The sequence below is a fragment of the Colletotrichum fioriniae genome, assembly GCF_027942845.1.
Source record: "Colletotrichum fioriniae strain IMI 355084 chromosome Unknown scaffold_8, whole genome shotgun sequence".
NCBI classification, from domain to species: Eukaryota; Fungi; Ascomycota; class Sordariomycetes; order Glomerellales; family Glomerellaceae; genus Colletotrichum; species Colletotrichum fioriniae.
In genome coordinates, this window is record NW_027076844.1 from 1,555,046 (window position 1) to 1,579,836 (window position 24,791).

The window sequence follows — 24,791 nt, forward strand, 5'->3', positions numbered from 1 at the left end:
GATAAAGACGAAGCTCGGCAACGGGCAGGAAGGAGAACATCATTAGCGTAGTCATTTTCGCCTTGATACCACATGAATTGAATGAACAAATATTACTACCACATCACATCAATAGTCACTCGTTTTCCATCATACTCTGGGCATTCAATGCTGTGCTCGGCGGTGAGAGGTTCATCTGTCGGCAGCATCCGGGATGCGGACCCACATCCTCCGGCACAGGAGGCCTGCGTGCGCGGCAAGATCGGTCCTTCGGCCCCACTAGCGGCGTGGGAGCTAAGGGCCGAAGCGTGCAATGATGCCGACATGTTTGCGACAGTGGTGAGACGTCCACCAAGACTGCATATGTCGGCACAAGAAAATGCCAAGTTAGTATTAAAGTGTTCGATCTGAGGAACCGGCGAAGGATTGGAATAGGATTGTATACGAGAAGTCTATTTCGAAAAGCAGTCTATGTGTTATGTGCGTTGTGAGACGATGGCTGAAGCTATCCTCCATATCTCCTGAGCTTGTTGTTGAAGATTCTCCCTGATCGCCCCTTCAACTTCTCCATTTCCTCATGAAAAGCTCTCTGTGCCTCTATCAACGGCATCGAGCTGTCCTTTCCAAACGCACTCTTTGCCCATCCAGGGTGTGTAAGATTCCATCGCCTTGCCAGCATAGACCAATCTCTCTACGCCTCAAAAGCTCGGTGTCCCAGGATGTCCAAGTTTGGCCGGATATGTTTCTAGGATATGTAGCACGTTCTCGTAGTGCTGTGAACGATGTAAGTTGTAAGAATCAAAAATGTGTGTCGCAAAAATGAAAAGAAAACGAGATGCTGCTTGCACCATGTCGCGCCATGTTTCTTGAGGGCGAACCCAAGCTCTGACCTCGGTCCAAGTATGCGGGAATGGCAGGTTGTGGAGCTTCATTCCTCTTCCGACTCCTCAGAAAGCGAGCCCATCTGCTCCCGAATCGCCGACCTGCGACTCTCCAACTCCTCATCTTCGTCATCGGGGACAACGAAACCTTCAAGGTCTCCCTCATCTTCCTTATCAGAGTCGCTGTCGTCCTCATCTTCTTTGTCGCTATCATTTTCATCGTAGTCGGCCGAGACGTGGTGGATGACTCCGTTTCGCATCGTGACCTTGCCGAGGAGACTAGCTATATCCTGAACGCTAATCTTGGGCGCTCTGGTCGTGTCATCCTGAAGAGCAGCGTCAATAGAAAGAATTTTGTCAGCCTGCAACTGCAGCATGCGCTGCTCAATCGGCGTATCGACGATGAAGCGCACGAAATGGGTTTCTTTGATCTGGCCGATGCGAAAAACGCGGGCAAAAGCCTGTTGCTCCACGGCGTGGTTCCACCAGAGCTCAATGAGGATGACGCGGTTTGCCCATGTGAGGTTCAGACACTGGCCGCCTGCACGGAGCGACACAATGAGCACCTTGATCTTGTCGCCGTTCTGGAACTCGTCGACAGCCTTGTTGCGCTGCTCGGTGGTCTGGCTCCCGCTCAGGTAGGCAAAGTCGATTCCTTCTGCTTCGAGCATGCTGCCGACGATCTTCATGGCAACGTTGAACTGGCTGAAGACTAAAAGGGATCTGGTCAGGCATCTAGGAAACATAAGATAGTGAGATGTGAGAGAGTACATACTAATAATCTTGTCGTCTGAGGCTTCGGCCTGCCATCTCAAGACTGTCTCCTTCAATGCCGTTAACTTAGCACTGGAAGTAAGAGGCAGATGAGGATTTCTGTCTGCCACCTGCAGGAATCTGACTGCATGTTTATCATCCTTGTCATCCTCGGTATGCTGGAATCCGGTGCAGTCGAACCCCTTGGCGTACTCCTTATCATTGGGGGCCTTCGTGGCAGGCTCTGCATCTCCATCATCGTTGTCGTCGAACGGCGTGAGTGGTTTCGGAAGGCTGATAATCCTGCGACACTTGGGACAACTTCTGCTCTTTTATCAACCTGAGTTAGCAATGGAAAGAATTCTGGGAGTGTAGAATCTGCATACCTTTAATGCGAGGTGAGCCACTACGCAACTAGAGCAGAAGATGCAGCCGCACTTTGAATCATGTTAGCTATGCAGACTCTGCAGAAGAACATGTCGGTATATTCAAGTACTCACTCCTCCCTTGACAGGATTCACCGGGGGCTTTTTGCGACAAACGACGCATTGGGCTTTCTTCATCTCCATGACCTTTTCGAGGTACGTAAGTTGCTTAGACATGTCAAATGCCAGACCGAAATCGCTGCGGCCAAAAGGCCGGAGCCGGTCTTCCTCCGCCTCGACGTCCAAGGACGCTGTGTTCTCTGGCTCTGCTCTGGGAGGGAGAAACCTCTCCGGTACCAGGCCATCCTCATCCTCTTCTGCCTCGTCTTGGCTGTCGACTTCGTCGCTGTTGTCGGCTATCGTGACAATACCCTCGCCGGCCTTGGGCTGGGGATGACTTCTGCCAGCGACATTGCGGTGATCTGGCTCTATAGTCTGGCTATCATGAGCGTCGAGTAGCTCTTTGCTGTCATCTAAAATCTGCTGCTGGCTGCGCCGGTATGTTTCCTCAATGACTTCTCTGATGCGCTCGCTGGCAATATGGTGCCTCTGAGTCCAAGAGCCGATCTGGTTGTAGACGGTGCTACCGCCTTTGAGGTCCTTCAGTTGTTTCCGAGTTGCTTCCAAGTCATGCTGAGTAAAATACTCTGCCATCATTCCTTCGAGCAAGAAGGGGTGAATAGAAGCCTGGCGCAACCGAAGTAGCATGACGAGATAGCACCTCACCTGCTTCGAAGCCACCCCGGTCTCGATGTCGTGATTGATTTTCCGACGGAAGCATTCCTCCATCATTCTGGCCACTATCAACAACTGAATCGTGCCTGAGGAGAGATTGTTCACTCACCTGAATATGACCATTTCTTCCTTCGAGAGTGTGAGATACTGATGAGTGGGATTGGTAGTAGGCAGGTTCAGGATTGGTTGACCCATGAAGTAATCGCCTTGAGTTCTGGTGGATTGAATGAGCCTACAGTTATTGCAGTTTCATGATAGGGGTGCTACCTTCTGTACATAACCTCATGGATGAGTTTGTTATGCTTCACTCGGCTTTGAGTCTGATAGAAGTCAGTATCTCCTTATACTTCTTCAGCGGAAATACCTACCCCTGGGCGATACTCGCTCTCATAGTCGCTGAACTCCTCGATTCCGTCGCATCGAATGAACTTCAGGTAGGAGAAGAACTCTGTGAGATATGAGAAGTCTCTCCTATCATCTGACGACGTTATTTCAGACTCACCAGTCGCTGCATTGATGAGCGGTGTTCCGCTAACTGCCCAGCGGTGCTTTGCTTTGAGTTCGAAGCACGCGAATGCAGCTGCAAATTCCGGAAGTTAGCAAGTGAACTTGGACAATTAGTCGCCGGCTTCTTACAGTGAGTGAGGTGATTTTTGATCGCATGAGCTTCATCAAGCACCACGCGGTGCCACTCAATTTGATGCAAGACACCGGTGGATTCTTGCAGCCACTCCTGGTATTTCTCTGGGTCGACAATCTTCTTCAGCATTTCAAGCCTCTCCTTGGAATGAGGAATGCTGTCCCGGATTTGATGGTAGCTAGCGAACCTAGGAACAATCATCAGTTTACAAGGAGCACACACGTTTCTGCACCGTACTCACACCATGTTGAAGGAAGATAACTGCTCAATATCCATCTTGTTACCGATTTTGAAATGAATGATGTTCTTGGAGAACTTTTTGTCGCAGTGCTTCTTGACCTCGGACATCCATTGACTGATCATCTGTCCTGAAGGAACAACCACCAGTGTTGCCCCCTTCCCGTCTTCTTGGAGCATCTCCGACGCCTGGTTGCCCACAATGCAGGAAAGGGTCTCGATGGTCTTTCCTAAGCCCATGGGGTCAGCAAGAATGCCTCCTCTGGGCATTTTGGGCGTTGCCTTGAGCTCACAACCCATCATCCAAGCGCCAACAATGAGTTGATGGTGGTGCATCAGAGACTGCAGGCCTTTGACCTCCCAGAAGCCGTCTTTGGCGCGGACAGCGCGCGGTCCCCAAGCCTTGGTTGCTTCCAGAAGCTCTCTTTTCTGACGATCTAAAAACTTGGGCTCAAAGTACTCAGGTGCAGCTTCTCTCATCTTCTTCAGTTGGTCTGCTCTCGTGGTCGCGATGATGATTGGCGCAGCTGTCAAGTCACCTGCTTGCGCTCGTTCCTGGATCGCATCTGTTGGACGAAGCAACGCTTCGATCTGGCGCTCAATTCTTTTGTTCTCTCTCTCATCTCCAGCAATACTTGAATTGTTCGAAGTCCTCGCGCTTTTGGTAGCGCGTGAACTGCGTTGAGATGCTCCGGATCTCTTCTGTCCTTTCGCATCGCGGTTGCGGTCCTTCTCTTCTTGTCGAGCCCAGTACTCCGCCGCACTTTTGATGCGAGAGTTCGATTTCTTCTTCGATTTCTTCTCGTTGCCTTCAACTGATTCTTGATCCAGATTAGCGGGAGGAGATGGTACCGCCACTGGCGCGTTGTTGCTGATTTTGACTTCTCCTTGAACCTGGCTGAGCTGAGCGATGATCTGGCACATCTCTGAGAAGTCTTCCGTGCTCAGAGCACCTTTGAGTGCTTTCGACTGTAACTCTTCCTTCCTCTCCTCTAGTTGCTTGACGAAAGATCTGCTAGCGTGAAAAGCGGTGTTTTCACCGGTGAAAGCTTCTGCGTCGGGCTCTTGCTTGATACCCTTGTCTATGGAACTGTGATCAATGTTCTCGACTGGCTCTGTCTTGACCATTGACGATGGAGTAAGATCAATTTTCCATGGGCCTCTTGGCTTGGATCATTCCTCTCGCGCTTTTGATGATGCTTCACCCTGGTCGATGATCATCAGATCAAAGTCATCGTCAGACTCCTCAGACTTGATGAGTACATCGGTGTCATGAGATAGCTCAGCGTTCTGAACTCGCTCCTCTCTGGAAACAAAGAGATCGTCCATCTCGTTGTTGCCATGGTATGACGAAGTTGGAGCCTTACCACTGCCATGAACGTCGCGACGACTTTCCTCAATCATGTCCTCTATAGACTCATCGAAAATGTCGGGCTCTGCTTGTGGGGCACTTGCTAGGCGAACTCCGCCATTCGCCGGACCATCGTCGTCGTCGTCGTCGAAACAGAAAGGTGTTTCTGGCGCTTGGCGCCCTTTGTCTCTGTATTTACAGATTTGAAGCAGCTCATCATGAAGAGCTTCGAAGTACCGTAAGTGCAAGATGTAGGCGAAACTCGGAAATTTGAGGCTTAGAATAGTGACTGAGTAACGGCGGAGGAAAAGTAGCCGATGAACGATGAAGTAGAGCTGCTTGACGCTGAGAACTTGGAACTCTCGAAAGGCCTTACTGGGGGGACAGTAGCTACCCAAGACTCTAAGGTCAGCTAGGTAGGGTAGAGAAAAGGTGTGTGAGAGAAAAGGTGTGTGAGGGAAAGGGTGTGTGAGGGAAAGGATTTATGAGAGAGAAAGGATGTATGAGAGAAAGGTTATGTGGAGGAAAAGATGTATGCGAGAATTATAAATCGAGGGAGTAGGAAGGTGCTGTAAAAATCGTTCGACTAGGAAGGCGCGCCCGAGATGGCAACTGGTACGAACCGGCTCAAAGGTTTCTGAAATTTGGATGTGATTTGATGAAGACGTACTGAGAAAATTGTAATGAGTTGAAGAAATTGTGTCGGGGACTGCAAGATGAAAATAAGAAGCTCAAGATGTTGGAGGAAGAAGGATTGGTTCTCGAGGTTGGCAGTGACGGAGAGAAGTTGAAGAAGATAAGAGTCTTGAAAGGTGAGGTTGTAAAAGAGAAGGAAGAAGTCTACAATAGAGAGAGTAGATGAGGTAGGTATATGTGGATGGTATTTGAGGAAGGAAGTAAGGGAGGAAGGAAGGAAGAGCGCGTAGTCCGTAACTCTGAAGTACCAGCCATCCATCCCAGACGGAGGCAGTTGCGATGCTGGCTTCCTCTTGCGCCAAGGAACTGGAAGCGGTAGGAGCTCTAAGCACGTTCAAGAAGGATTGCGGGATGGTTGAGGTCAAAGACATGGCAACTTGGGGGAGCGAGATTGGTATCCAAAACAGTCGCTGATCTATTGAGGTAAAGAACTATAAACGCTGATGTATCATTCTCTAAGGAAACGCAGGAAACCGCGAGCGATATTGACACCATCATGCTCAATGTTTGCGCGATTGATGGCATCAGTAAACATTGCCTCGTCAAAGATGCCAGCCTTGTGGCGAACATTGAGGATCTCACTGACGATGGGGCCAGTGAACTCGGGGTGGCCCTGGACAGTGATGAATTTCTTTGGTGAGTAGAATCCCTGAACAGGGCACAACTCCGTGTATGCCAAAGACTCGGCGCCCGCTGGGTTCTCTGTTACGACATCGCGGTGCATTTGGTGGATGCGCTGTGACATGTGAGTATTTGTCCCCGAAAAAGAGGCCGCCTTCACTCGCGCCGAGTCGAGGAGCCGAAAGTCTGGGTTGAAAGCTTACCATCTTCTCAAGCTGGAAGATCTCCTTGCCCTTGGGCGTGAGATTGACGTCCACAACAGCCACCTCCCAGCCGAGATCGCTCCTCTTGACCTCGACACCTAGTGACCGTCCGACGATCTGGTGGCCAAAGCATACTCCAATGACTCTCACCCGCCCGCTGTCGATGCACTTTTTGGTGAACTCGACCAACTTCAAGATCCATGGGTCGTTATCGAATGAGTTGTGCTTGCTTCCGGAAATGAGGATGGCGTCGATAGAGTCTAGATCTGGGTAGACAGCATCATCGCCAACGGCGTGGTATACTGAGAGGTCGACGATGCTGTCGAGCGGCGCAGGCGGTTCGTTGGCCAAGGCGGCGGTGCGCAGGAGTGCCGTGAAGACACCGCCATATCCGCCGTATTCGGCGTTGGTCTGCGGCTGCGGTGTATCGGCCTCGAGGATGGCTAGGCGGATGCGGGGTGGTTGAGAGCCCATGTTGGTCAAGTTTGATCGAAAGAGTATATGTACAAGATAAGGATGAAGATGTTGTGAGAATGTAAATCAAGTTGTTGTAGCAGAGTGAGAACTGTGTTGTGAATAAAGACGGAAATATAATGAAGCCGGGGGACAAAGCAGAAGATGAAGGAATCGTGAGAACAAAGCACGGAAGCAAGTGACAGGTGGTGGCTGCTCAGATGCCGGCGCCCCGACCGCGGTCCCGCGGCGATGGTGGGGTTCTCGCGGGTCGCGGTTGAGTCAAGTGAAAGGCGTGGCCACCCCCCAGCGTACCTTCGTACCTGAGTGCCCCGCGATCCGATAGCGGGGGATTCTCAGCGATAAGGGACCGCGCTATGGATAAGATAGCGATAAGACATAAGGTACACCGTTGAAATCCACTAAAGTCAATTGGACCGCCAGTCCCCCCCAGATTTGCCTTACCTTACCTGAAGGGGACCTAAAGCTGTGCAACGTTCCGACGTCATCCCCACCACCATCACCAACAGCTCCGAGCTGCGAGGACCGCGCCTCTTGATACTCTCCGCGGCAACCTGCATATGCATTTCCCCATGCGTTAATACTACCAACGCTCGAAGCCTTGTTTCAATAAACCTACCTAATTCCTCTGTTTCAATGCCTCCAAGGGTCTCCCTCGGCGCTTTCCTCGCCAACGCGAGATCAGCCCTGACGGCTCCGCAACGGGCCAGTCCCTTGACGTTGGTCGTCGGCAACGAATCTGCAGGTACGAGACACCCAAGGCTTGGCATTCCTCTATTCGTATGTAAACAAACTGATTATTTGATTATTCGCACCCAATAATTAGACCTCGACTCTCTCTGCTCTGCCGTCGTATACGCCTACCTTCGCAGCCACGCTGCGCCTCACACGCTCCACATCCCCATCTCGAATCTGCCCCGCGATGACCTCAAACTCCGTCCCGAGATGACGGCTGCCCTGGCGCATGCCAAGCTTAAGCCGAGCGACTTACTCACTCTCGACGAGCTACCGCAAGACCTCGCCGCGAAGGATTCCAGGTGGGTTCTCATTGATCACAATGCCCTAACGGGAGACCTCGCCAAGAAGTACAGCAGCAGTGTCGTCGGCTGCGTAGACCATCACGCCGATGATCACAAGGTTCCTCAAGACACGGGCGACGAGCCCCGCGTCGTTGAGAAGTGCGGAAGCTGCGCGAGCTTGGTGGTGGAATACTGCCGTTCAGCATGGGAGGACCTCACAAAATCAGAGACCGGAGCGAGCGACGTGGACGAGCACCTCGCCAGGCTATCGCTCGCAGCAATTCTGATTGATACCACAAACCTCAAGTCCAAGGATAAGACGACCGAAAAGGACACCAGCGCAGTCTCCTTTCTTGAAAAGTTTACGAGCGGACGCGACGCCTTCTTTGACGAGATATCCGCCGTTAAGGAAGACATATCCTCGCTGGGATTCCGCGACGTATTCCGGAAGGATTACAAGCAGTGGGAGGATCTAGGCGAAGGCTTCGAAGCAAGCAGCCGCCACCAGGTCATGGGCGTGTCGGCCATTGTCCAAAACCTGGACTACCTACTCGACAAGGCTGGCGGCGATGATACTGTCCTGCTGGGCGAGTTCAAGCAATGGGCTGAGGGGAAGAAGATGGATGTTGGAGTTATCATGACAACTTCGCATCCCGGCGGGAAGTTTCAGAGAGAGCTTCTCTTGTGGGCTTTTAATCAGAATGCTGTTGACTACTGCAAGAAATTCTACCAAGCATACAAGGATGACTTGGGGTTGGAGAGCTGGGGCGAGGGCAGACTCGATCACGTTGGTGAAGGAGAGTGGAGGATGGCCTGGCACCAGAAGAGTCTGTCCAGCTCTCGCAAGCAGGTTGCGCCCATGCTCCGGCAGACAATCAAGGGCGGTACCAAGCTTTGAGATGAAGGAGATACGTCAAGTGGTGCGGTACTCAAACATGAGGCATGGAGTTATCATTCGGTGGACTGCATTAGCTTGCGATACGTTACGCTGGAATGCAGACTGGGAATTCTCAAATAACGCAAACGGAGACATTGGCCAGTAGTGAATGGCCAGCAGCGAAGTGTCTGTAGACAATGGCACTATCCATTTGGAGACTTTTTCCCTTTAATTGAAACAAAGCATACTCGCACATGTTGGGGCTCCGAGGGAGACAGTGGCGGAGTCAACCAGCAGTGAAACTCACATTTGCTGCTTCATAGCTCAGTATTCAAATCGAAACAGTTGATATATTATCGCAATCACTGCCTTTTCCAGAACACGAAGCTCATTGTGTGGGTCTAAAAACAGACCAGTGACCATCATCATATTATGGATTATCTTGTTTGGTCTGGAACCGCTACATCATCATCATTCATCATCTCGAATTCCACTGACTTTTGTCATATCCTTGGTATATTCAAAAGTACCCCATCTTATCCCAGCCCGTGCTGCATTTAAGCCAGCTGAGCAACGATGGCATCCAGCCACTTTGCGAGTCTGTACAACGTCAGTTTCTCAACGTCGCAAAAAGACTCAAATCAGGAGCTTACCTGTAACCCTGCTTGGCGACTTGCATGCTAACAGTAGGCTGCGCGTTAGTCGTGTACGCGCCGCTGATATCCTTGCCCTCCACAGCCTCACGACCATCCGGCAAAACGACAGAGCACACAAACTTGTTGCTCTCCGTCGCCCACGCGAGCGCCTGCGACTCGGGGTCCTCGAGACTCAGACCGCCAATCCAGCACTTGGACGCCGTCTTGAAGTCGCCAGAGCTAATCTCGGTGCTGAGCTTGGAGGCCCACGACTTGGCGACGGCCAGCACGCTGCTTCCCGTGCCCGTGATGGACTGCGGGATGTTGGTGTCCCACGCGGCGTGCAGGTTCGTGCTGGACCCGTTGAACTCGACGGCGATGCCGTTGCCGCCGAGCTCGAGGTTCTCGCAGTGGAGGGGCTGGCCGATGTCGCCGGTGAAGTGAATCACCATCTTGGCGGCGATCTGGCGCTGCTCGAGGGACAGGGCGGGCTGCTGGAGCAGGCGGTTGGTGTAGTTTGCGTGGGCGGAGACGATGCAGCCCGTGGGGCCGCAGTCGCGGTCGAGGTCGATGCCGCACGAGTGCGGGGGGTCGTCGAGGGCGTCGATGTAGTGGAAGGTGGAGGTGAAGGCGCCTTCGGTGGTGTAGCGGTACGAGTCGGCCCAGCTGGCGACGTTGGCGAGGTAGTCGTCCGTGGTGTCGGCCAGGAGCTGCTGGAAGTAGGTCTTTGTCTCGGGGGCGACGAAGTTTGTGGCAATGTAGGCGATTGTCGCATGGCCCATGGAGCCCCAGGCGAGGGCGGCCTTGGGGAGGGCGGCGGCTGCCAGGAGGGTGAGGGGGTTGAGGGCGAGCCATGGCTTTTTTTTGGCAATGGGATTGCTACCTTGTGACAAGAGGGAGGAAACGAGGAGAGGAGGAGGAGGAGGAGGGCAAGGAGGATGGATATTGAAGGGCGGGAGATGTGTCCTTGGCGAGCGGGAAGAGAGGAGAAGAATGTCACGGTGAGGGAGCGGTGCGGGTTATATGTAGCATTCTGGTGACCCGAGATCCCTTCCGGCCCACGTGTGGCCAAGACCGGCGCGCATTAGTCCACTTCCATGATCGATGTATGTTCCATGGAGGCGGTAAAGGAAGTGGGATAGGCTGTGTTGGCACGGCAAGACGGGCGAGGCGCGGGAAGCAGGCCTTGGAGGCTGGGTTGGCGATGCAGCATTTCGCAGACCAGGACCCCATCGGGTGTTGGTCCTCCTGCTTGTTCGGGCATCGCGAGCTTCACATAAGTACCGGGCTAAGGTCAACCTGGAGCGTCGATCTAGACTGCGGAGGGCGTTTTCTAGACGCTCATTGGTCGACAAGATCCGAGTTGCACAGCTTTGCAATCAGACATTACCATGCTATGCCGATATCCGGGCGCGAAAGAGAAAGAGAAAGCAAGATTCAGAGAGTGGGAAATATCTGCGTGTGATGGACCAGGGGTCGGGATACAATCTGCATGTTCAGACGAACACATGTTGACCGACGAATGCCATCTACTCATTACTCACCCGTGTCACCACGACTCGGCTGATTGTTCAGATGCTTCTCTCCAACAAGTTGAGGCGGAAACGCTGGCGCATTGAAGTTGGATTACACCTGCATTAGTGCCGAGGTGAGGTGGGAAATCAGAAAGAAAAATTGTGTCAATGTCAAATGATAATAAGGTAGACTCCGATCCTCCCCCGCAATCCTGCCGGGCTCACCCAGAGATAAGACGGAGCACTTCCCGAATAGGAAGGTCTGGGATTAGAGCTTGGGCTGAAAAGAATTTCATCGTCACCAACGCCGCAGGAGGCGAGTTGCCGAGTCGCATTACACATTCGTTCAGGTCTTTAGACGAGTGAGATATTTTGTAACATGGCCGTCTATCAGTAGTTGGCGTTGGTATTACAGTATGGTACATTTGTAGTTTGCTTTTGTGTTGAGTGTTGTACATGTCGAGGTGAAACCTCCATTGCTGCCGCGTCTTCCGCAGCTTCATTGCTGAATTGACATCACAATCGGTCAACATCGGTGAGCGCCGAGTTCCGCCTTCGGACCAGAGACGCCCTTCTTTGCGGGCGCGCTATCTCGCCAAGGACATTTCCCCTGCCGTCACCCGTCCCGTCGACGTATTCCGCTTCGGAGCTTTAAATCTTGGGTTGGAAATCGATTCCAGCTTCCACCTGAAAGGTCTCAAGCGTTCCTTCGCAACGCCTCGAGCTCCTTAAACATCCTGACAAACTCCGACTCGATAGTCTTTTTGCCGTCGCTGGCCACTTTACCACCAGATACCATGTGAGCGCTGATGTGTTCCGCGTTAGGGTCGGCGACATGGATGCAAGCCTTGATGTCGGGCCAGATCGTATCGTCTGGCAGCACCGGGGGCTGCTCAAGCACCATCTCGGGTACACACCTCCGGAGGGCGTTGATGCTCAGAGACCTCCTGTTGATGCGCGCAAAAATGTGAAACACTTCTCGGTATAATGCTGGCCCTCTGCGTTCGCTGTATCGTGGGGGAAGACTCCAAATCTCCCAAAATTGATCCATGTTCCGTTGAATGGCATACGCTCTGAGAAGACGTACGAGTTGCGCTTCCGAGGGACAAGATTGCATGCCCTTGAGCATCACAAATTCCAAGTTACTTTGAATGCCCCGCAACTTTCCTTGCTCAGGTCCGCCTCGAGAAGGTGATGTTGCTATCGCCTCGATAATTGTCGTAAGCATTTCGTGGTCCATGACTGGCATTTGCCGTTGATGCATCGTCTCAATGACCTTGGTGGCGAGATCCGCCTGATCCTGGCCCTGATCCTCCTCCGCCGTAGGCGCCTGGAAGATGCCCCTCAAGAGCCCCAAACAGTCCTCGACCTTCACTTGCTCCCCCTCCGACCGTATTTTCTCAATTCGCTGGCGATATTTGTTCAGCGGGTCTGTGACAGGGCTCGAAGTTGCTGAAGGAGTAATACCTGCGTCTTTTGCGCCCACACCCGCCTGCTCGGTGTCTGTCGAAGGCCGAGAGAGACTTGTGGAGAAATTTCTCCTCTGCGACGTGTTTGCGTAGTTGGGTTTCCGCGCTCGGATCGTGGTCGTCGGCAGATCACCGTATCGGTTGTGATAGGAAGAGTCTTCGTCGGCCAGTTTACGTTCTTGAGCCTCGCTTCGTACGAGCTGCTGGCTCCACAGCCGTTCGAGGTCTAGTTCGTTACGTCGAGACTCGGTCATGACCTGGACAACAATGGTAGATCCAGTGGCTGGTCCACCGAAGCCAGACATCTTGCCTTGCGAATCGAACCGTTCGCTTTCGCTGTACGTGGACCCACTGGTACCGAGGTTGACACAGATCCATCCAGTCGAGATTCCATCGTCGCCACCCTTTGCAGCCATGGCACTCGAGCCAAGTAGCTTTGCTTTCCTCCTCATTCTTCGTAGCTTTGTCTTGAGTTCGCCCGGACCAATCAGGCCATCCGCGTTTGCCTCGATTTGGTGGTGGAAACGGAGCCACTTCACTAGCCGGGACGCCGAGACGTGCAGATGCCGCTCGCTTCGCGACGTTGCAAAGAGCATGAGAAGGTTGGGTCCCAGAGCAGGTGGCGGGTCGAGGGCACGCAGGTCGAGTAGAGAAAGGTCATCGAGTCCCATTTCTTCATAGACATACTTTAATAGAGGCTCGAGGATGGGAGGTGGGTTGCTCGGCAGTTCGGGTAGAGGTGACACTTCTTCTTTCGGTGGATGTATAGGCGCCTCAACCTCGAGGAACCATGGCGTGTCTTCTTTTTCGCTGACAAGGTGGTCGTCGGTGCGGTCCTCAATCTTTTGTTCAGCTTCGGGTGTCTGGGCGGAAACTTCGCCTGGCGTCTTGGGTGCCTCGGGCAGGCTCGAGAAAGCTCTTTGCAGGTTCCGAGGTCGCAGGCTTGCGGTAGTTGTGATGGCGGGAGCTCGAAGAAAGGTAGCTGAGCTGGAAGTAACGGCGCGTAATACAGTGTTGCGACACTGGAGACAGCCCAAAGCTGCGAACGCAGGTCGGGAAGCCATCTTCACGTCAGTCTGCTGCACTCCTCGGAGATTGTGGTTAAGCTTGGGAGCTTGCTGTCGACAAGAATTGTTGGCGGCCAAAATTCTCGTCCTTCCAAAGCTTGGACCGTGTCTTGGGAGCGCGACAGTAATTTTCTGGAGTATTACCTAATCACCCGGTAAAGGGCCCCATAATTCCGGCCTGTCGCTTCCTGAGCCGCGAACTTTGGTTGAAGGTACTTTCAACGGCGTGAACCTACCTTAAGTTGCCACTGCAATGGCCGTGATTGAAGGTATCAGCTCCCAATCAAAATGGCCGTTGATACATGGCTCACAACGATCTGTCCCAATTTGCCTTATTGAAGCATATTGCAAGTAACTTGGATCGTTTCACCTTGGGTATCGGCAAGCACTATGCTTGATGTCTTGCAGTTCTAGGTAAGATACTCCGTACAAGATTGCGTGCCTACCTTCGGTACCTAAGCACGTGCTAAGGTAAGGTAGGTAAGGTAGGTAGGTAATGGAGAATAAGTCACTACGTGCTTACCTAAGGCACATCAACTGGAGTGGAACATATCTGCATGTGCTGAGGGGGTCAACCTGACGAATCAAAAGCTCAAGAATCAATGGACAATTTGATTGGCTGCAGGCTCCGCCGTCTCCTTTTTTGAGTGGACAGAAAATTCCATCCAACGACGTTGGTCATTCCACCCCGGCGGATGGAGTGGGACGACCCCCGATTGCCCGAGTCAAAGGCCAGGAAAAAAAGGACGGCAAAATTTTGATAGCTCGCGCCTCCTATCGACAAGCTCCCGTCCGCCTTCCCCCCCAAGACTTCTCCCTCCACCCAAAATCTGTTGCATCCGCCTTACTGTGTATGCGCCCCAGCATCGCAACGCATTAGGTTCATTCTCTGTACTTTGTAATATAGCCACATTCTTTTTATACTCCTTTATACTTAATGCACCGATACCTCTCCTAGACATTCAACAGATTTCCTGTTGTTGAAACGACGTCACTTACCCCGGTCTGTTCTTTCGTCGCGTGAGCTTCCAAGATGCTCCTCAGGAACAGCCGGAGAAGTCTTTCTCTCCACCATGCAACTGTCTTCCGACCCTCTCGACCGACACCAAGATACCCATTGACGACAAGCAACGCAAGCGAAAGAAGCAGACGTCTTTTTGGCACACAGCATGATGGACGGCCCACGGCGAGAAGAAGTAGCCTCAGCGGAGGGCGGAATCTTGCCACCGCCGTAGACGATCACCAATCCATCGCGAGCTCCAACTTCGACAGACTGGACAGCTCTGTTCTGTCAGCGTACCAGAACGTCTCGGCTCGCCCAAGATATCACGAGTTGCGCGCCTTCGACCCCGCCTCGCCACTGGTTCTCCAGGAGAGCAACGCACCGCAACAGCCCCGAGGGAAAATAAACAATTTCGGCGTTCCTGGCGATGTGGACGAACTGTTGCCGATTTTCGATGCCTGCATTCGCGTTGGCAAAGTCGATCGTGCACAAATGGTTCTCAAGCGCTTGGCTGCTGTCCCAAGCTTCCCTGGCGAAGACTTGATTTTCCTCCACAACCGATTCATCCGAGCCTCTCTCGAGCAGCTGCGCCTCCATCCCGACCGAAAACAAGCCGAGAGCCTTCATAAATGGTACGAGTTGCACATCAACACCAGGGGCCTCCCCCAAACTGCCGAGACTATCGCTTGCATGCTCAAGGCCTCTCTCATCTCCGAACGCGACGACAACAGGCGTCACCGGTTGGTTACTCGTTACATGAGACTGGCACCCGGCGAGGCGGGCTTGCAAGTCTTATCGATGGCCGAGATCCTTAGCGATCAAGACCTCGCAGTCATCACGGAAATCTGCCCCATATACAACCTCGCGCCTGAAGAAGAGACTCCAGCCGCTGAAGCCGAAGATGAGCACATTGCCGTTAACGAAGGCGAAGCTTTGAAGTCCGCTTCTACAAAGCTTATGCCAGAAGTCAAGGCCACACCTCAGAAAGGTTTCGGACTCAAGAGTTTGAAGCAGACTTTGAGCCTTTTCGACGAAATCCCCCAGGAATGCGACATCTCTACACTTCCGATTCGCGAACGAAGGGAGATTCAAGCCCGTCTCGAGCGCGACTGCGTTGACGCAGCCGTAGAGCGTTGGCGCGAGGAGAACGAATCTCTGCAGAAAATGGGTCTCAATACTTCGGTAGCACATGCGTCACTCAATTCCCGCTTGTACGACTGGCAACTTGCACTGGAGGCACGACTCAAGGAGGAAATGGTCAAAATCGAGAAGTCCGAGGCTGTCGCGAAGAAGACGCCTGAAGACTACGACCGATGCGTGTACGGACCCTTCTTCAGACTTTCTACTCCTAGTCGTCTGGCCGCTGTCACCATTCTCAGCACCTTGAGTTCTACTGCCATCACCGGCGTCGACCGTGGCATGGGTCTTGCTACCGCCATTAGCGGCCTCGCAAAACTCACCGAAGAGGATATCCGAAGTCAGCTCGCGAGCCAGAAGGTGAAAAGGGCCGACAAGAGCAGAAAGGTCGTCATGGCCAAACCTGCGGAGGTCACAGACAAAAATCCATCAAAAGAGATGGCCAGCAATGAATTGTTTAGCGATGAACAAGCCAGGGACGCTGTGCTAGCCGATGCGGCCTGGCCCCCTGCGGTGAAGGCCAAGGTCGGCGCGGCCCTAATGTCTGCTCTTATCGAGACCGCCAAGATCAAAGTTGTGAGGGAACACCCCGAAACGAAGACCCTTGTCAGTCAATTCCAGCCCGCGTTCTCGCACGCCACTCAGCTCAGGAGGGGCAAGAAGATCGGTATGATCTTGCTCAACAAGGAGCTCGTCAACATCATGAAGCGAGAACCTCAGGGCGACTTCCTGGCTAAACATTTACCTATGGTTGTGGAGCCGGAGCCGTGGCAGGCCTTCGACAAGGGTGGCTTTCTAGAAAGCAAAGCGAGTCTTGTTCGTATCAAGCAGGGTGACAAGGACCAGAGGCTGTACAGCGAAGCAGCTATCGCCCGCGGAGACATGGACCAAGTGTTCAAGGGGTTGGATGTTCTGGGCAGAACCGCTTGGCGGATTAACAATCCAGTTCTCAGTGTTATGCTCGAGGTTTGGAACAGTGGCGAGGAGTTGGCAAACATCCCGGCGTTGAATCCCGATATACCCACGCCGCCCGAGCCGGCGCCTTCCGAGGATCCCTCTGAACGCATTCTCTGGATCAGAGCCGTCAAGGCCGCCGAGAACGAGAGGGGTGGCTTGCATTCCGTTCGCTGCTTCATGAACTTCCAGTTGGAAATCGCCCGTGCTTTCAGGAACCAAACTTTTTACTTCCCTCATAACATTGACTTCCGGGGTCGTGCCTATCCACTACCGACATACCTCAACCATATGGGTGCCGACCATGTCCGCGGCATTCTTCGCTTTGCTAAGGGCAAGGAGCTCGGCGAGCAGGGTCTCAAGTGGCTCAAGGTCCACTTGTCCAACGTCTTCGGTTTCGACAAGGCCAGTCTCAACGACAGAGCAGCATTCACTATGGACAACTTGGCCAATGTCATGGACTCGGCCAACAACCCGCTCAATGGTACCCGCTGGTGGCTCAAGGCCGAGGACCCTTGGCAATGTCTTGCAGCTTGTTTCGAGCTCAAGGCAGCGCTTGAATCCCCGGAACCAGAGAAATACGTCTCTAGCCTTCCAGTGCACCAGGATGGCACCTGTAACGGTCTTCAGCACTATGCCGCCCTCGGTGGTGACATTTGGGGTGCTCGCCAGGTCAACCTCGTGCCCGGTGATAAGCCTGCTGACGTCTACTCTGCCGTTGCCAACATTGTCAAAGAGCACATTGCCAAGGACGCGGAGGGAGGCAACCCTTTTTGCCAAGGCCATGGACGGAAAAATCACGAGAAAGGTGGTCAAGCAGACCGTCATGACCAACGTTTATGGCGTCACATTTGCTGGTGCCAAGAAACAGGTCTGCAAGCAGCTTGACTCGTTGTATCCCAACTTGCCAAAGGAGTGCGGCTTCGAGAACATCGTAACTGCATCTTATGTGGCCACTCTCGTCTTCAAGGCTCTGTCGTCCATGTTCCGCGGTGCTCACGATATTCAGTACTGGCTCGGTGAGATTGGCGGCCGGGTTTGTAGGGCTTTGTCCGCTGAGCAGTTGGAGCGGATCGCGAATGATGGAATCGTGCCCGTACTATCCAAGACCAAGGCTGTCGAGAATAGGACCTCGACTGACGAGCTCCTGGCACAATTCCGCGCCACTATTGTCTGGACCACACCGCTACGCATGCCCATCGCCCAGCCGTACCGCAAGAGCGGAACCCGAATCATCAAGACGTCCCTGCAGGACCTCTCCCTGACAATTCCCGAGCGCTCCGACCCCGTACACCGCAAGAAGCAGCTGCAAGCATTCCCTCCCAACTTCATTCACTCCCTCGACGCAACGCACATGCTGCTGTCCGCACTCGAGTGCTCTGAGCTTGGACTGGACTTTGCTGCTGTTCATGACTCTTTCTGGACACATGCCGCTGACGTCAACACGATGAACCGTGTTCTTCGTGACGCCTTCGTCAGAATTCACGAGGAGGATGTTGTTGGCCGTCTCGCTGCCGAGTTTGAGGCCCGGTACCGTGGCTCCATCTACATGGCAAAGATCAACGTCGGAACCGATGTTGAGAAGAAGATTGCCGCCTTGAGAAAGAAGAAGAAGGTGTCGTTCAAGGATGAGCTCCTGGCTGAGCACAAAAGACAGACGCTCCTCCGCTCCGGGAACCCCGAGCTGATTGCGGAGGCCAAAGAGATGGTGACACCCGCTAGCATTTTTGAAGAGATGGCGGCTACCGAAGCCTTGGTGAAGGGCGAGGACCTGAAGGCCATCGGCCTCGGTGAGATTTCGGAGGATGCGGACGAGACCGACGTCAAGATGGAGTCAGGTGCTGGCGATGAAGCCAACGATGCCGAGACATCTCATGCCGTCGATGAAGAGCTCCTTAGCGGAGCCAGCTCCCGATTCGCTACAAAGATGCTGAAGAACATGGAAGAATCGCACTTCAAGCAACATTTACTCGCTAAACCCGGGAAGTCGACCTCACGTCCTAAGACGATCCAGGTCTGGCTTCCTTTGACCTTCCCCCCGATTCCCGAGAAGGGCGATTTCGACGTTCAAAGACTCAAGGAGAGTGAGTACTTCTTCTCATGATTGCGTCTCTGGTCTTTGCATCAGAGCTGAAGCGGGGCATGCTCGTCATGCATGAAGTGGATGTTTTGTTGAAGAGGTGTTGATTGCATATTTTGATTGATTGCATTCGCGATGGCGTTGATGATTGTACAAAAAGGGGGCGTTTCTTTGGTGGTCCTTACGGCGGCGTTTAAAAGACGAAGAATCAGGACAACTCCCAAGAAGGTGTTTTGGGCATGTGTACGATGTTTGATAACTAGACAATTGTATAAATATGGTGGATGGGACGAAAGAGCTCTTGGCTTCAGATGTTGATGCCAGGCGTACCTCCCATCACACAAATAAAGATTCGTAAAACAGACGTTTGAATCGCTTAGATAAGGGTGAGTTCCCAACTCACGATCGAATCGTCAAACGTAACTTATGAGGTAGTTGTGTGTGACTGGATGTCTGCTAAACTTGCCAAACTCGAAGCGAAACTGGTTCTCGGTTTTGACGATACCTACCTACCTTATCTTGCCTGATGCTGGAGTTTTACTTCCCACACCGAAGAAAACGCGAGGGTAGACGATGAAAGGATCATCATGCTGTTCTCGGTAACAGCACCCTCGCAAACCGAGTCAATTGTGATTGGATCGCAATAGCAGAGCCTGCTCCAACACCTTGCGCCAACAGCGCTTCCTTTATCCATGTTTTTTTTGCCTGCACACCCACCCCCCCTCCGTTTGGTGCGTTGGTTGGCGGTATGGATTGTTTCCCCCCTCCTCTCCTTCTTTCTTCTCTCTTTCTTCATCGTTCTCGCAAAAGGTAACCAAACTTAGTTCCAGCGACCAGGTTTCAGTCGACTGTTTTTGCAAAAGATGGTCAACACGCCAGAGGCCCAGCCGGCTTCCCCTCCTGCCGCGACCTCACCCCCGGTGCCGGCCGCGGAGCCCGCGACAACGGCCTCACCCCAGAGCCCACAGCGTAGCTCACCACCGACCAACCCTCCCGCTGCAGTTGCGGAGTCGGACGCATTGGAGGCGGAGGACCCGGTGACTGTTCGTCACCGATTGAGTCTCAAAATGACCATGTCCGCTGATTATAGGACCTAGGAAACGGATGAGGGCGCTTCCATCGATGACCAAATGTAAATTTTCCTTAGTCTCTAGCGGAGACGTGTTCAGATAGGTTGACGGCCGACAGCTCCTCGTACACGGCTTCGCTGGCATCGAGCGCCGTGGACTATCCCATTGAGTTCGGTCGTCGCTACCATGCCTTCCGACCCGGAGGTAAGGAGTCTTATGCTTAAATTAAGAACATACGGGTATTCTGACCATACTCGTTCCTTAGCTTACTTCCTGCCAAACGACGATGTAAGAAAAAGCGCTTCCCATGACGGCAAGGGTGAGAGCTGACGTTTGCAGACTGAGATGGACCGCCTGGATATGTCTCATGACCTTACACTGAGGATGCTGGGATACAAGCTATACTTGGCGCCGATTGAGAAAGAGAAAGTCAACAGGATCCTTGACATTGGAACTGGTACCGGAATTTGTGAGTCGCTGAGGGACTCGATCCTGTTTCCCGCCCCAGTCAGGATGACACTGACAAGATCTTAGGGGCCATGGAGATGGGTGACCTCTTTCCTAATGCGGAGGTATACAAATCCTTCGTTGTCAAGCAACTCATAGAAGCTAAATCAGGCATTCTTAGGTTTATGGAAACGATTTGAGTGCTATCCAGCCGGAATGGTGAATTTTTCCAATCATTAGAGGAACGAGACCCATGATTACCAGCTAATGTCCGTGTCCATAGGGTTCCTCCAAACGTCAAGTTTGAGATCGACGACGTCGAGAGCGACTGGATCGGTGATAGGAAGTACGACTTTATCTTCTGCCGCTACATGATCGGCTCGATCGCCGACTACCCGAAACTGATCAAGAATGTCTACGACAACCTCAACCCCGGAGGTTGGGCAGAGTTCTCAGACATGAGCGGCAAGTACTACTCGCCAGATGGCACTCTCAAGAAAGAACACGCCACCTTCAAATGGAACGATATGCTCATGGACACCATCGCGTCCATGGGCCGCGAGGCCCGTCCGGGTCCCCAGCTGGAGGGATGGGTCCGCGAAGCCGCGAATTTCCAAAACATTACTCACAGAAAGTTCATCCTTCCCATCGGCCCTTGGCCAAAGGACCCGCACTACCGGGAGTTGGGGCTGGTCAACTTGACCCAGATTTTGGAAGGACTTGACGGTTTCTCCATGAGGGCGTTTTGTGGCGTGCTAGGCTGGACAAAGGTTGAGGCTGAGGTCCTGCTTGCCCAGGTACGGAAGGAGTTGAAGGCGGTCCACACCTTCCATGCTCAATTTGACATGTAAGTCTGGTTGGAAATTTCAGTTTGTGGGCCTTGCAGCTAACCGGATATGTAGCCATAATGTGGTGGCTCAGAAGCCTTTTGAGGAAGATTCTTGAGATATTCGGTTTGGAAGACTCCTGTCCTATGTGTATTACCCGGAGGGGGCCATCTCAGTCCCAATCATGTATTTCCTTGTGATGATAAGCATGAACGTCAATGGGGCTCAGGGACTTAGGAATAAACTCCAGTGTCGATAGCTATACACATACATTAATAAAGTACACAGTAGCAAGTTTGCTTGAGCACTAGTGCTCTACGAATATGTGAGAACGGTGGCTTCATTTCCGTATGACTCTGTAAATTAGAACGAGAAAAGTTCTTGCGTTTGTGAGGGCTACCAAGCAATACATACCTTTATTGAAGGGCATTCCTGATGCAAGGTGGCCATGGTTGCTCCAAGGTCACCTCACCTTTGGGTCTTTGCATCTTCATGGAACCAAAAGGATAAACTTTTCAAAGGGTGTGTGACAATAGCACTATGGATTGAAGACGGGTCTCTTGATCACAGACCACAGATAGTCCCAACTTTGCTCAAAGTAAAGTCACCAGCCACCCAGGTACCGCTTATTCCACTGTTTGAGTCTTATTGACTAATTATATAAGAAACTCACCCTCAGCTCTGGAAAAAGCATTTTTTACAATCATTGCTCCTGCACTTCTCCCACCATTTGCGCTGGGCAACATCAATTTCTCAAACAACCTACCTTACCTTCAGAGTAACCCACCCAGAACAGAATACTCGGCACACTTCACTCGAAAGAGCCTTATCATACCGACTGGCTAGTCTCAAAATGATAAACAATGCCTCGAAAGGCGCCACAAGTCAGCCTTCGCCTGTGTCCAAAGTCACGCAACTTGCGTATATGCCCGATGTAGTGGTCCTCAACGTCGCTGACATGCTGCTCAACGATGACGACATTGCTGGGTATTTTGAGAGCGACGAAGAATGCTCCGATGTAAGTACCGCCGCCAACCCGGAGGGCAGGCGCAGCTGGGGAGTGCAGAACGCCACCAACTTGGCGAAAGTTTGCATGCGTTTCTACAATATCGTTAGTCCAGCAGTCTTCAGACACGACATTCAACATCGTTGCGCATCCTCCTTGCTACTATCAGCCAAAAGAAACAACCTCGACGGTGTTTCAGCTTCACTTCGCCACGGCGCCAATATCAATCAGACTGATCAATCGTTGCTGCATATCGAAGAAACGGCAATCATGGAGGAATATCGATCCAGATGCTTGTTACTTCCGGTAAAAACATTCCTCACCGCACTGCACTGGGCTTCATTGTACGGATACAAAGATCTGGTACGTCACCTCCTCAAAATTGGTGCCGATGTCCAACACAGGGCCGACCTGGGCTTCTATCACTACTCCGTCCGCAGTCCTTGGGAACATGAAAGCCGCTTGAGGGAGTATGAAACCGACATGGAAGACCCTCATCGAGCTTTATTCTGCGCGACGAAGGCAGAATACCTGAGCTCGATGTATCGGAGCCCCGCCCAAAGCCAAGAACCATTACCTTTGCCAATGGGCGCCAACCCATTGTTCTTCGCCTTGAGAGGCAGTTTTGACAGCGAGAATCGCGCGTTGTGGGAGGCAACTTCCACAACACACCTCGCATTGGGTATCAAACCCTTTATAGCCGACGACACAAGTGGCTCCCGTCTCGAGATTGTCAAGGCTTTGATCGAGGCTGGATCATCCCTGGTTACTCGCGAGAAAGGCAAGGTCCATGCCCTACACCAAGCCTGTGCCTATCGGGACGTTGGCGTGGCTCGCTTTCTCCTGGAAGAAGTGGGGGTCGATCCAAACACTCGAGACTCCAAGGGCGACACCGCTTTCCACTACGTGGCTTCTAACCAGAGCTATGCTTTCAATACTAACACGGCCTCCAATCGCCACGATCTCCTGCGACGCACACCGGAAATTGTAAACCTCCTCATCGAAAAAGGGTCAAACATCAATGCCCAGAACGTAAATGGACAAAGCTCCGCTGACATCGGCTTGTACGCGTTATCTGATAGGAAATTCTGGGTATCAGAAGGCTCCTATGGTCCATTCAAGTTGTCCGTTTGACGAAGGCAGACGAAGATACGCAGGTTTTTGGAAGCAATCATTATGTATTGACAGACTCCCTTATATATCATGTTAAGGTGCTCTCTCATTATCTCATAATACCTTGTTCTCTTCTGTTCGTATCTTTGATTTACGTCTTTCCCTATCTTTCACTAACATCGTTTGATAAGAGGTGGAAAAGCCCGCAAAGTCGCGCAATCTCGAGATGCGTGCCTCAAAGTGAGACAAAGGCAAGGATATCAAATGAATCATAGCATGGTTTGCCGCTTCCAAAGCTCATTTTCATGGAACAATTTGTCGAATTCTCTGTAGTTCTCGTCGTTTCAAGGGATCTTGTCCCAATTGCGATGTGATGGTTGAAGAGAGTCACTAGACAGAGAAACAGGCCGGTATGCGAAATATTTGTCTCGACCACCATTCAGATTTGTTCAGCACTGCTTTGCCCCCACGGCTACTCAAGCAGGATTGTGAGAAACAAGGAATCAGAGACATGGTTTCGTGAAGAGATCACGAACCAACCTCAAGAGCTGTTCCATATTACAAACATGCTCGATAATATGGAGACTAGTGTACCTGTATAAAGTAGGTAAAACTAATCGTAGTAATGGTAGACGCCGTAGGAGTCGTAGGAGTCGTACCAGGTACACTTTAGCCAGGACACACCAGGAGGACCAAGTTTCCCCAGACGCGAACAAGGGCACGTTGTTCTGCGAATTCCTCTAATTGATCCAACTTCCGAATGCTGTAAACTCCTGCGCGCCATTGATTTGTGTTGGTATGCACGTCAGCAGAGCAGCCGTATATGTGGGACGAAGTGCAATAATCCGTCGATTGGTACTGCGTGTGTGTGTGGAAGGAGGAGGGATTGGGCAGAACCGACGATTCCTCGAGAAGTGGTAGGTAAGTGGAAGAGCCGTTTTTATAGCCCTGAACGCCTTCTCACTACACCTTTTCTATCGACTGCTCAGAGATCCAACAGTTTAGGCATTTTTCCTTATCAAAGGTCTGTCATTGCAAGATATTGGTCCTCTGAAATACAATAAGTACTCAATGCGCTAACCTGGGTTATCTATCCTCTGCTCCAATATAAGACCCTCGTAACGTTTCCACGGCTGATATGTAATGATCTAAGATCCTATGATACAGAGAAGAATAGCAGTAAAGCTATGTCCACGCAAGCCTGCTGGTATCACTTTGCCTCGACAAAGCGATTAGATCATGTGCTGTTCATACAGAAAGAGGCGCACATTTAAGCAGAAGTAAGCCGCTAAATACGGGCAAGTCGTCTAGACAAGTTCCGTTGGGGCCCAGAAAGCATCACAGAGACACGTAAAAAGCAGTCGAAGACTCGAAGATGATAAAGCCTCGTATAGTTTTTGTAAAATTCTCAGAGCCCCCAAAAAGAGCACCTGCTCTACACAGACTCAAAGTGAACATGCTAGGGCATAGATATCCAGCTCTTTGAGATACCTCTTTCATAAGATTTCCAGGTGGTAGGGATTAATCATATAGCCAGGAAGATATCGAATTCGTCATCCCAATGATAAGACTACAGCC

The 24,791-nt window shown here is 52.0% G+C and overlaps 7 protein-coding genes across 7 annotated transcripts; 3 read left to right on the forward strand and 4 right to left on the reverse strand.

The window, feature by feature from the left end:
- Positions 1-907: 907 nt before the first annotated feature.
- N0V96_007209 (uncharacterized protein) lies at positions 908-4,778 on the reverse strand (the record flags this gene model as incomplete). The annotated part of the gene is made up of 8 exons (XM_065757957.1): positions 908-1,572; positions 1,636-1,942; positions 2,000-2,050; positions 2,114-2,725; positions 3,142-3,221; positions 3,276-3,353; positions 3,410-3,600; positions 3,655-4,778. The coding sequence occupies 8 exons, from the start codon at positions 4,776-4,778 to the stop codon at positions 908-910; spliced, it is 3,108 nt and encodes a 1,035-aa protein (XP_065613480.1).
- Positions 4,779-6,145: 1,367 nt separating this feature from the next.
- N0V96_007210 (uncharacterized protein) lies at positions 6,146-6,995 on the reverse strand (the record flags this gene model as incomplete). The annotated part of the gene is made up of 2 exons (XM_053198180.1): positions 6,146-6,433; positions 6,522-6,995. The coding sequence occupies 2 exons, from the start codon at positions 6,993-6,995 to the stop codon at positions 6,146-6,148; spliced, it is 762 nt and encodes a 253-aa protein (XP_053044378.1).
- A 636-nt stretch (positions 6,996-7,631) lies between these two features.
- Positions 7,632-8,912, forward strand: PPX1 (Exopolyphosphatase; the record flags this gene model as incomplete). The annotated part of the gene is made up of 2 exons (XM_053198181.2): positions 7,632-7,740; positions 7,822-8,912. 2 exons carry the CDS (start codon positions 7,632-7,634, stop codon positions 8,910-8,912), a joined length of 1,200 nt encoding a protein of 399 aa, XP_053044379.2.
- A 536-nt stretch (positions 8,913-9,448) lies between these two features.
- On the reverse strand, positions 9,449-10,790 carry N0V96_007212 (uncharacterized protein; the record flags this gene model as incomplete). Its single annotated transcript, XM_053198182.2, has 3 exons — positions 9,449-9,491; positions 9,545-10,383; positions 10,749-10,790. The coding sequence occupies 3 exons, from the start codon at positions 10,788-10,790 to the stop codon at positions 9,449-9,451; spliced, it is 924 nt and encodes a 307-aa protein (XP_053044380.2).
- Positions 10,791-11,737: 947 nt separating this feature from the next.
- Positions 11,738-13,573, reverse strand: ATP25 (ATPase synthesis protein 25 mitochondrial; the record flags this gene model as incomplete). The annotated part of the gene is made up of 1 exon (XM_053198183.2): positions 11,738-13,573. The coding sequence occupies one exon, from the start codon at positions 13,571-13,573 to the stop codon at positions 11,738-11,740; it is 1,836 nt and encodes a 611-aa protein (XP_053044381.2).
- Positions 13,574-14,609: 1,036 nt separating this feature from the next.
- On the forward strand, positions 14,610-18,774 carry RPO41 (DNA-directed RNA polymerase; the record flags this gene model as incomplete). Its single annotated transcript, XM_065757958.1, has 2 exons — positions 14,610-17,399; positions 17,452-18,774. 2 exons carry the CDS (start codon positions 14,610-14,612, stop codon positions 18,772-18,774), a joined length of 4,113 nt encoding a protein of 1,370 aa, XP_065613481.1.
- An 839-nt stretch (positions 18,775-19,613) lies between these two features.
- Positions 19,614-21,118, forward strand: N0V96_007215 (uncharacterized protein; the record flags this gene model as incomplete). The annotated part of the gene is made up of 8 exons (XM_053198185.2): positions 19,614-19,793; positions 19,848-19,882; positions 19,939-20,024; positions 20,086-20,108; positions 20,160-20,289; positions 20,355-20,392; positions 20,449-20,486; positions 20,551-21,118. The coding sequence occupies 8 exons, from the start codon at positions 19,614-19,616 to the stop codon at positions 21,116-21,118; spliced, it is 1,098 nt and encodes a 365-aa protein (XP_053044383.2).
- Positions 21,119-24,791: the final 3,673 nt, after the last annotated feature.